This window comes from Corapipo altera, unplaced genomic scaffold (genome assembly GCF_003945725.1).
Source record: "Corapipo altera isolate COAL_440 unplaced genomic scaffold, ASM394572v1 108, whole genome shotgun sequence".
NCBI classification, from domain to species: Eukaryota; Metazoa; Chordata; class Aves; order Passeriformes; family Pipridae; genus Corapipo; species Corapipo altera.
The window spans coordinates 421,488-432,885 of NW_020885028.1; the positions used below are offsets into that span (position 1 = coordinate 421,488).

Sequence of the window (11,398 nt, forward strand, 5' to 3'; positions counted from 1 at the left end):
CGGCACCGGGGCTGGCACGGCACAGAATGGGGCTGGCACGGCATGGAGCTATCACAGCACAGAACTGGCATGGCATAGCATGGCACGGGGCTGCCACAGCACGGCACTGCGTGGCATGCAGTCCTGTGGCACAGGACTGGCATGCCACGGGGCCGGCATGGCATAGAACAGACTGGGACTGGCATAGTCTGTCTGGCTCGGTACAGCTCAGTGCAGCCCGGCATGGCACAGTCTGGCATGACATGGCACAGTATAGCACATCATGGGGTTGGCACGGCATGAGGCTGGCACGGCACAATATGAGGCTGGCACAGCACAGAACTGGCATGGCATAGCATGACACAGGGCTGGCACAGCGTGGGGCTGGCATGACATAGCATGACATGGGGCGTGACACGACATGCAGCAGTCATGGCACAGGACTCTCACGGCATGGGGCTGGCCTGGGGCCAGCATGATACAGTGTGGCACAGGGCTGTCACAGCATGGCATGCAGCTGGCATGGCACAGGACTGGCCCAGTCTCCCTGGCTTTGGTACAGCTCAGTACGGCCCAGCATGGCACAGCCTGGCATGGCATGGCATGGTATAGCACATTATGGGGCTGGCACAGGGCTGGTACAATCTGCCTGGTTCAGCACATCCCAGCATGGCAGACTCTGCCATGGCATGGCACAACAGAGCATGGGACAGCCCAGGACTGTCACAGTCTTCCTGGCTTGGTACAGCTCAGCATGACACGGCCTGGGGCTGGCACAGCAGGGCATTGGTGGGAGCTCAGTGTGGTCCAGCCCAGGTCTGTCCTGGCTGGCACAGCACAGCACAGTGTTTATGACCTGAGGCAGCACTGCCCAGTACAGTCCAGCATGGCATGGCACAGCCCAGTGTGGCATGGCATGGTAAAGCATGGCCCAGCCTGGCCAGCATGGCACAGCACAGTCCAGTCAGGCACGGCGTGGTCCAACATGGCACAGCTTAGTGTAGCATGGTACAACACAACCTGGTCTGGTTCAGCATGGTACAGCAGAGCCCAGTCCAGCCTAGTACAGCCCAGTCCTGCTGCCTGTTGTGGCCCAGCAAAGCCCAGCATGGCTCAGTTCAGCACAGCACAGCTTGGTGTGTACCCGAATCCCAGTGGGCAGGACAGGGAGGGCACACAGGGAGGCAGGAGGTGCCAGGGGCTCTCTGTGCACCCATCCCAGCCGTGCCCACACTGTCCCAGCACAGAGACACTCCTGCCACCACTGCCCTCCGGCCCTGAGCAAGCACCACACAAGGAGCCACTTTCTGGGGAAACAAGGGGACTCTGTGCATGGCCCTCGGTGCCACCCGGCTCCACCGTCCCGAAGTCACCCGCCCGTCACGCGGTTGCTGGTGCCCCGGTGCCACCGTGCTCTCCCACCTCACTGGGGCTTTGTTTGTGGTGCAGGGAATGAACTGTGCTGGGAACAAGCACAGCAGCCGGGTTTGGAAACACACACACACCCCCCCTAAAAAAAACCTGGACAACCCCAACCTTGGAGATTCGCCCAGTTACAGGCAGAAGATCAAAACCACACTGTGAAGTTTGCAAAAAAAACAACCCAACCAAAAACCCCAAGACTCATCTTTCGCTTACCTTGCGCTTCTGGTTGTGCCGGGGCACGTGGCGCAACTGGGACATGAGGTGCAGCCGCGGGGCAGGGCCGGCCCCATCCCGGCAGCCGTGCCGGCAAAAAAGCGGGATATTTTGCGTTGCTTTCTCTTTTGTTTCTGGTAAAAGTGAGGCAGGCACTCACGTCTCACGCTCTGACCTGCCTGGGAACGGCCGCCCTCCGGTGCGGTCTGAGCAGAAGAGGAAACACCAGGCACGGGAAGCTGTGCTGAGCACCGGGGCTGCCACCACGCCTGAGAGGGGCACTCATTGGGTGCTGGGGATTGGGCAACCAGGAAGGGCAGGGAAGCCCTGAATCTGGAGTGGGACACTCCGGGTGGGCGATGCTGGGGTGGCTGCTGGCGGCACTGGTGGCGGGCGGTAAGTGTTGCCGCGGTGCTGGGAGATGAGAGATATCACTTTCAGTGAGTGATTCGGGGGTGATAAGGCCAAGGGAGGTGGTGCTGCGATGGAGATGCTCACCCAAAACCACAGGGATGGAGTAAAGGCGGTGAATCCCTGCTGGCAGTGGGCAGGACTGGGGTGAGCAGCACCAGTATCACTGGGGATGGGGGAAGTGGGGGGTCTTGGTGAGAATCGCTCATGTGGCTGCTCCAATACCCCAGTCGAGCAGCATGGTGATCAGGTAACAGCTACAGCGCTGCTCCCTAAGTGCATGGGAAAGGGTATGGGATACGGGAGCCCCCAGACACTGCCCTATACCACAGACACCATCACAGCCCAGAACTTCTCCTGCTGGAAGAAATGCAACTCCCTCAACTCTTTCCACTGCTCCTGGTCACCCCTCGGCCCTGCTGGCAACACCTCCTACTCCCTGAATCTCTGGTGAGTAGGGCATTGTGGAGGGGGATGGGGAGCCCATGGGATGTGTCCTGCCTCACCTGGATTTGACCTTGTGCCCACTCCCTCCCCAGCTGGCAGCACAAAGGGTGTAGCCAGTTTGATGCACACAAGATGACAAACTACAAACTGCCACATCACAAGCTGTACATCTTAAACAATGCTGTGGCCTGGGTAGAGGCAAGCTGGGAAGGCCACGTCCACAGGACCCCCAATATCACATTTGTCTTCAACGAGGCCGGTAAGTGCCTGTGGGACCAGGCTGAACACCAGCACCAGGGCCAAAAACTGCCAAAACCACTCAAAACAACATCTTTGCAGAAAAGCCAGATCCACCTCCCTCACGGGTGCCCTTCTCCAGGACTGACGGTCAGCTGAGGCTGCGGGTGCCACGGCCACAGTGCCCTGGCATGGACCAGCCAGCAGAGCGGGAGGCTCGATCCTGGAGGGCAGGAGACAGCGGCTGGACACAAGTAAAAATGCTGTTTGCTGGAGCTGGGACAGTTGGGAGCACTGTGGCAACCCGAGGAGTGTGGGGGCTCAGTGATGTCACTGTCCTCCCCCCTCAAACCCAGCTGTACCCCATCTGTTTCGCTGCATTATCGGTTCTGCCTCATCTTCTGGCCATGGGATCCTGCTGCTTCCCATAACAGGATCAGGCTGTGATTCGAAGGGATTACACAGGCAAAACCCCAGATTATACTAATGACGACAACAGATGAAATCTGGAGGCTTGTCCCCAGTGAAGGCCCCGCAGCTGGGGACCCCCTGCTCCTCTCAATTGCTGTCAGGAGGGTCCCGGGGTTGAAGAGGGGCTACCCCAACCAAGGAAATCCCTTGGGCCACCATGTCCCCTCTATTTGTTTCTTCCAGTGCCTGGGATGATTGCAGATCACACTGATGGCCCAGTAACATACTGGTTTTACTAGGAGGGTGTCTTCATTCCTAGTTTTCTCTACAGGTGGAATGTATGACCGTGATGGCGAAAGATGAAGATGACTCAGGTTGGTTGAGCCTGTGGGGATGTTGGGGACAAGCATCTTCTGGGAGTATTCCCAGGTTCTGGCAGAATACTCTGCCCCGTGCTCCCCCCCAGCACCCACAATGGCCAAAAACTGGGGGAAAGAGGGGTCATCTCCCACCTGACCCTGCCACTCCTCTCTAGTGAACTGTACCCTGAAGGGGAATGGCACCTTTGTGGTCCAGCTACGGCAAAAGACCTGGAGCAGCTACTGGAGTGATTGGAGCAGCAACATCTCTGTTCCCGAGGGTGAGGAAGAGGAGGGGAGGCTGGTGGGATCCTACCAGCTCCCAAAAACATTGATCGCTCAGTCAGGCTTGTCCCTCCTGCAGAAATCCTGGAGAGCCCAGTGCTGAGCCACCAACTGGAAAAACTAGGCAGAGATGGGCAGCGGGTGCTGAGGCTGAGCTGGCAGGTACAGCGGCATCCCTGGGGACCCTCCTGAGTGTCCCCCCCACCATTTCATCCCCCACACTGTCCACTCTCCCTCCCCAGCCAGTCCTCAAGGGACAAAGGGATGTCAACTACACACTGCATGCCCACATGCCAGCGTGTGGCTGTGCTGAGCTGGATGAGGAGGACGTTGTGGTGCTGGGGTGGGAGGTGAGGGAGCACAACCTCACCCTGTCTGGAGCTGAATATGAAATCCTGCTGAGGGCCGTCAACGCCGCTGGGCCAGGGCCGGCGTCACAGCTCCATGTGCCGGCAGAGCAGCATAGAGGTAACTATCCCACAGGAGGGCCGAGCTCCCCTGGCAGCCCCTCAGGGAGTTGTTATTTCCAGCTATCCCTCACATCCACCATTTCATCCCAGATCTCAGCTTCAAGGATGTCAGCGTGGCCGGTAGCACCGTGACGGCACAATGGGAAGCACCAATCCCGGGCGAGGCCTATTGCTTCGAGCAGCAGGTCCTGGCAGAAGCCCCCCAACAGGGTGTCTGCGTCCAAGAGGAATTCCCTGCCAAGAGCATCCATGTGGAAAAAGGCAAGGGAGCACCCCAAGCCCCCCACCTCGGGTCAGAGCTTGGTGGGGGTCTAACCAGCACCCCCTGTTCCTACCCCAGGAGCACTGGGAGCGCCGGCGTGTCACCGCCTTGCTGTGCATGGCTGGGACCCGGAGCGGGGCTGGGCCACCTTCGCCCTGTGGCACCACTATGCCAACAATGGTATGTGTGAGAGCACAGCACATCCATGCCTGGTTTAACTCCAGAAAGGGGTTCCTGAAACACTTCCTCATTTTTTGGCACCACTACCTGTAGGCTCGCTGGCTGTGCCCATTGACATCAGCAGCGGAGATGTCAGCGTCGTCCTCCAGTGGAAACCGTCCTCCCGCGCTGCCTGTCCTGGGGCGCTGGCCAAGTACCTCATCTGCCACATGGCTGAGAGGGACAACGTGACCTGTGAGTGGGACTCCTGACTCCCCTAGCCCTGTGGGGCAGGAGGAGGGTGCTGCCCAGGCAGCTGCCAGACTGCTGCCCACTTGTTGTTGTTTGCCCAGACGGTGAAGCTGATGCCACAGCAGTGAACTACACCCTCGAAAACCTCCAGCCCGGCACAGCCTACAGGGTGGGTGTTTGGGAAGTGACAAAGGACAGTGAGGGGACCTGCAGTGCTTGGAAGAAATTCCAGACCAAGGCGTTAGGTAATGGTTGGGATCCCATCCTCTCCCCACTCCCCATGGGGTGCTCACCCTCGCCCCGAAATGTCTCCTGTGTCCCATGTGGGGTGTTGGGGACAGGAATGCCACCACCCAGCCATGCCTGTCCCCAGGTCCTCAGGGAGCAGTGTGGAGAGCCAACCTGAAGTACCTGGGCATCTCGCTCAGTGTCCCCGTCATGGCTGCCATCTACCACCTGACCAAAAAGAGGTGACAGCAGCATCCTCGGCCCCCACACAGCTCAGGCCACCGCCCATTGCCCAACCCCTCACTAACCACCTCTTCCCTTCCCAGGGCTCGCCACCTCCTCTTCCCACCTCTTCCCAAGCCCGTGGGCACCAATGCCATCCAGTTCTCTGCCAGTGGGAAGGGCCAGGTGAGATGCAAGGTGCTGCCCACAAACACCCACAGATGGTCCTGGCAAGGGACATTCCACCCCAAACCCACCTAACCCTTAGGGCCAGACCTGGATAGGCCTCCTGGAGCCCTCGGAGAGGTTCAACCCAGCTGAGCTGCTGCTGATGGAGCTGAATCCCAGCAAGGAGACAACTGACACCACCACACAGACTGATGTGCCACGTCCCAGCATGCCACAGCCCAATGTGTCACAGCCCAGTGTGCCACAGTCCAATGTGCCACAGCCCAACGTGCCACAGCCCAGTCTTGTGACGGAAAAGCCAGCGCACGTGCTGGTGGTGTGTCCGCCAGGCTGTGAGGAGGAGATGACCTTTGCCTACCGCAGGCAGGAGATGCTGAGCCCAGTGGGATTTCCACCGCCTGGCAGCACTAGTTGCACTGGGCACCCACCCGGTGAGGAGGAGGAGGAGGAAGAGGAGGGAGGGCAGGGGCTGTGCCAGCCACTGATCCCCATTGCCCTGCTCATCTCCAACAAATCCATCATCATTGGGGACCAGGAAGGATGGAATCTATCGCCAGAGAAGTCGGTGCCATAGCCATCACCAGGTTGGAGCAGCAGGGATGGACGGCAGGAACAGGGTGTCCAATAGGGTGCTGAGTGTGTGGGATGCTGGGTGCCCACCCCATGGGATCATGGTCAAGCCAGCACTTTCAGGGGGGTTTCTGGTTTCCAGGACAAGGAAGGCGATGTCTCTGGATTCTGTGTTGCACCATGCCAGGTTTTAGCCACACATTTCCCAGTCTCAATTTTTCATCAGGAATAAAAACCAAGAGATGGTGGCTCCAGAGTCTGTCCAGGGCTGAGGGTATTTCCTTGGCTGGATCAGGAGGAGAGGCAGAACTTCATCCCTGCTAGCTTCCATCGCTGGGACCAGCATCCCCTCCATGGGATGGGGACGCAAAGCACCAAACACCATCTACCTGCAAAAAAAAAAAAAAATCAGCAAAAAATAAAGAGGAAAACAAAAAAAGCAAACATAAAAAAATTAAGTAACTCCACAAAGCAGCAGGGCTGAGATGGTTTTTCCTCGCCTGACCCGGGCAGATTGCAGCAAGGATTTAGAGCCGAGGGCAATCCATGGCGCTGCAGAGGACACAGCCGGTCTGGGGTGATCCCTCGCCCCCCCCCAGCCCCTTCATGTGGGGCCACGTTGCCGCCTTGGGCTTTATCTGGGGCAGAATTGGAGATGAGAAGGGATTTGTGGTTTTCTCTGCCTGGTGGCGTCGGCGTTGACTTGCTGAGAGAGCAAAAAATTTTAAAAAACTACAAACTATGTGGGGTTGGTAGCACGGGGAAGTCCAGGTAAGGCACCGCTGCGGTGTCTCAGCCACCAGCACATGGCTCAGCCTCCCCGCTGCTGCTTTTAGCTTGTGTTTTGCAAAGGATTTCACCAAAATCGCACTCGCAGCACCGGCACCGTGGGCGGAAACAACACCGATGCCTAGCAGAGACACCGCACAGGGAGCGCGGGGCTGCAGGGCGGCACGGTCACCTCGCAACCCCCGCCAGCGACGGGTGGGCTGGGATTTACGGCCATTCCCAGCGCTCCAGAGGTGAAGTGGCTGCGATGGTGTTTCTCCCACGGCTGGGGGTCCCGTTCAGGACCCGCATCACTGTGCCACCGTCCTCGTGCCCACCAGCGTCCGGTATCTTCACCCAGCCGAGGACGTTCAGCTGCTGATGAAGCCACGAGGTGGCATCAGCCCCACGTCCCCACGGCGCTTCTCAACCTCTTGGCAGAGCAAATTCATCCTTCCCTCCCCGCCATGCATCACCTCACAGGACCCCTGTGTCCTCTCTTGCGCACCCCAAATCCCTGGGGATCGGCTGGAGATCTGGCGTCCTGCCACGCAGAAACCCAGGCGCGGGGATCAGATTTAGGAATTTTGTTGGGATTTGGGCAATGCCAGGCTCACTGTCGGAGCACATCAGGCACACAGGGAGGAAGTATCTGGTTACAGGAGTGGGTACACACTCGAGTACAGCCCGGGGTCAGAGCAATGAAGGAAACAGCTCTGGGGTCACGGCTCAGCACGGCTGGGTGGCAGCAGTAAACACATTGCCCGTCTCGGGGCCCGAGCCGACGTCAGTGAATCATTCCGGTTCACGGAATGAGTTCACAGCAGGACAGACAGTCCCAATTGCTGCATTAAAAACACCCTGGGGAGGGGGAACAGCAGACCCCCGACGGTGGCACCCTCCAGGGATCCATCCCACCCATGGTGCCGCTCACACTCCCTCTGATGCCTTCAGGGATGGCCCTGTGTATCTTTTCCCACACGTGTCCTGAGCTGGCCAGTGCTCTGACAGGAACATGGTGCCCATGAACAACGTGCCGGGGAAAACTAATCAAGCCATAACTTGCCAATTAGTGCGAGCGAGTGGCTCAGGACTTTCTAATTAGTTTAAATTTCACAGGATTGTTTTCCAAATGAGTCCCCAGGAGCTGTGTTGAGCCTGGCGACCCAAGGGTAGCTACCAGGCCAGACTTTGCAGCCAGGACATGACCTTCCCTGCTCCTCCATCCGGATCCGAATGGGCGCAGGACCCAGACATGCTACAGGGCATCGATTATGCCTGGTGAGAGCCACCACCACTCACAGCCTGAGGGTGGGCAACTTGTTACACCCGACAGGAGACTCCAGGATAAGCAGCCAAAAGCCATCACGGCAGGGAAAATAAAGGTCAGCCCAGTTGAGGGGTGTAATGGTGGGGGCACAAGGGGTTCAGCATCGATCTCAAAGTCACCTCAAACTATGGGTTCCCCTATTCACACCCACTGGTGCCAGCACTGCCCACACACCACCAGTGACAGTGCTGTTTCCCTGGGCAAACATGGAGCATCCCTGCTTTAAAGGGGAAAAACCTCATCTTATTCTCTCCCTATTCCCACAGAGTCCCAGTCATGTGTCCCCAAAAGTAAATGGCACAAGGGACATGTGCAGGTGGATTTACCTGCAAGTGGAAAACTCAGCACCACATCCCAAGAAAGCAGGTGGGGCAGCCAGAGCTGCAGCAAGGTGGTGGGAGCCTGGGGATTTGCCTTGAGCTCCCTGATTTTCTAGAATCATAAAAGTTGGAAAAGCCCTCTAAGATTATCGAGTCCAATCATTAACCCAGCACACCAGCCAAGCCCACCACTAAACCACGTTCCCAGGTGCCACATCCACATGGCTTTTAAATCCCTCCAGGGATAGGGACTCCACCACTGCCATGGGCAGCCCGTTCCTATGCCTGACCACTTTTGGGTGGAGAAATTTTTCCTGAAACCTCCCCTGCAGCAACTTGAAGCCATTTCCTCTTGATTTTGGGGGATGCAAGCTCAGATGGCACCAGAAGAAAAACATAAAACAGCTAGAGTGGTTCACTATGGCCCCATCAACAGCCCTTGGGACATCTAAGCCCCTGGGGAAGGCGAGGTCCATCCCTGTGGGTCCAGGCTGATATTTTTCCCCCAGATTAAGATGTTTTGCTCCCAGATTGAGGAGTTTAACCTGTTTCTCAGCCTCGGAGAAACAGAGCCACAGCCTGGTTTTAGCATGGGCAGCAAAGAAGAATGTTGCAACCCTGCAACCCCTTCCCTCGCTCATTCATCCATTCCTTTCCCAGTCCCTTCCCTCACCCATCCATCCCTCTCCCACCCCTTTCTCTACACCCAGCACCCTTTCCTCCTGCCTGAGCCCCATCCCAGAGAAGAGCCGATGCCAATGGGATGTTTGAGCCCAGCTCGACCATCAGCTATGGCTAAGAGCAGGATTATTTGCCAGGCAAAAAGCTGTTGCTGTCACCACCTCCACAATGCAACCCGCTGCCAGGCAGATTAGGTGACTAAATCCCTAAGCAAACAAACTGATCCCTGGGATTTTTTTTAGGGTTTTTTATTTTTTAAGCAGAACTCAAAGGCTGTGTCTCGCCCTAGCGGTGAACAGCTCATTTCATCCACCCCCCCAGCACTGGTAAAACCTCTGTGGGTGGGATGCTCGGCAGATCCCTGGGGCAGTAAAATCTCAGCAGCTTCGGAATTTTGGCTTTTCCTCTCTAAAAAAAGCTTCTGGAATTCTTCTCACAGCAAAAAAACCTCCATGCATTGCTGGCACAGGCATCCTGCAGTGAGGAAGGGGCTGCGTGGCTCACAGCTGGACAGATGGACACATCTGGACAAAGAGCCACCGGCCACAGCTGGGCTCGGTTTGTTTTGAAAGTCACGGGTGTTTCAGCGCTGGCGTTTTGCAACCATTCGGTATCACAACAACAACAACAACAACAACTCTACTTCGCAAACAGGCCCTGCGGCCACCCCGGCTCTTTCCTGCTCACGTCAGCCCGAACCCGCCTGCAACAGGCTCACCCGGGCCAGCACTGTTTCCAAACCCAAGGAGGGAAAACGACTTCAAGCAGCACCAAAACTGAATATTTAACAAACCGAGGAGGGCTTGGAGCTGCCCCTGGGGCTGCACTGGGTGCTCAGCTCGCTTCAAAATCCCACTGGGATGCTGCCTGTCCCAGCACGTGAGCTGGGAGAAGACGGTGAAAACCATCTTCTACCCTCACAGGGACGCTCGGACGATGGCAGGAAGCATTTTCTTTCTGCAGTTTTAACGTTTTCGGATGGCTGCTCTCAGGGCCGGCTGCCCCGGGGGCAGCTCAGATGCTGGCACAGCCAGAGCTTTCCAGGCTTTGGCAGCTGCAAAGCCGCAGCTATTGAATTGTGGTTGTTTTTCTTTTCAACGGAAACTTTATAATAATAGTAAAAGAAATCATAAATCCAGGGTGTAGGGAGGTGGGAGGCCGCCTCCGTGCGCTTCCCTGGGTATCGGGTGATCGGGAAGGGGAGGACGCAGCGCTCTTATCAGCACACGCGTTCCCTGCCCACTTGGCAGCGGAGCCGGCCGGAGATTTGCAGCATAAACATATTTTGCTCAAGCAGGCGGCCAGAGTTGACCTAAGGACAACTCGATAAGAACCAGAGAACCCCCCAAAATCCCCTATTTACAGCACACCACCACCCCCCCCGCATCCGTGCAGGCTCATCCCGGAGCAAGCAGCCTGCCCGGCTTTGCAGCGATAAACACAGGAACAAAAGCAACGCCCCCTCTCCCAGCTCCGCTCCCCCGATGTTTACCAGCTCTTCGCAGGCAGATCGACTCTCTTTTTCATAGACCAAACCGCCAGGAAAGCGGAGGGAACCGGCTCAGCCCCTCCCGGGACCGTTCGGCAGCACCCTCCCCACCGACACTGCCCGCCACAGCCACCTCCAACCAGCTGGGACCTCCCGGGCTATCTCTGCCTCCATCGCCGGGCCGCAATGTGGTGACATTTACACAGCTGCTCAGCAGGAAAATGCCTCTCCCTGCTCCACACAAATGCCTGCATTAAAAAATAATTGGACGCAGGCTTGCTAATGTGGTTGTGAAAGGGCAGGGGGCATCCCTGCAAGCTGCCTTGAACTCAGAATATTCTGTGGTTCTGATTCTCCCCCCCAAAACTGAACTTAGTCTGAGGGTTTTTTTTTTGAAATCAGCTCAAAATTGCTGCTTATTGCAGAGTGGTGGGGAAAAAAAAAAAGGGCATAACCCTGTTTCGGAAGACTTTGAGGTTGGGGAATGGGAGGAGAGATCAGAGCCGTGGGGTTTGACAGGGTCACACCATCATTCCTGCCTCAGAGCAAGGATGAGGTGACAGTGAGCAGTGAGGGTGACAGCCCCGACTTCTCCCTTCTCAGCGGGGAACACCCAGAGCAGCCCAGCAAGGAGGGAGGTGGTGGCACACGCCCCACACGAGCAAGGTTTTAGCTGTGGGAAGATTTGGGG

General features: G+C 57.2%; 1 protein-coding gene across 1 annotated transcript; it reads left to right on the forward strand.

Moving 5' to 3' along the window:
* The first annotated feature begins 1,728 nt into the window (after positions 1 to 1,728).
* Positions 1,729 to 6,146, forward strand: IL12RB1 (interleukin 12 receptor subunit beta 1). Its single transcript, XM_027668105.1, has 14 exons — positions 1,729 to 2,478; positions 2,568 to 2,734; positions 2,815 to 2,966; positions 3,443 to 3,497; positions 3,659 to 3,763; positions 3,847 to 3,929; positions 4,010 to 4,235; positions 4,328 to 4,498; positions 4,578 to 4,679; positions 4,773 to 4,913; positions 4,982 to 5,155; positions 5,284 to 5,380; positions 5,465 to 5,546; positions 5,629 to 6,146. The coding sequence occupies exons 1-14, from the start codon at positions 2,201 to 2,203 to the stop codon at positions 6,121 to 6,123; spliced, it is 2,328 nt and encodes a 775-aa protein (XP_027523906.1). The 5' UTR covers positions 1,729 to 2,200; the 3' UTR covers positions 6,124 to 6,146.
* The last annotated feature ends 5,252 nt before the right edge of the window (positions 6,147 to 11,398 follow it).

Excerpts from the sequence above, each read along its gene's own strand:
- IL12RB1 (XM_027668105.1), top strand. The coding sequence starts at position 2,201 with ATGGGGGAAGTGGGGGGTCTTGGTGAGAATCGCTCATGTGGCTGCTCC. Across the intron at positions 3,498-3,658 it reads GAAAGATGAAGATGACTCAG|TGAACTGTACCCTGAAGGGG; the intron begins GTTGGTTGAGCC and ends ACTCCTCTCTAG. Across the intron at positions 4,499-4,577 it reads GAGCATCCATGTGGAAAAAG|GAGCACTGGGAGCGCCGGCG; the intron begins GCAAGGGAGCAC and ends TTCCTACCCCAG.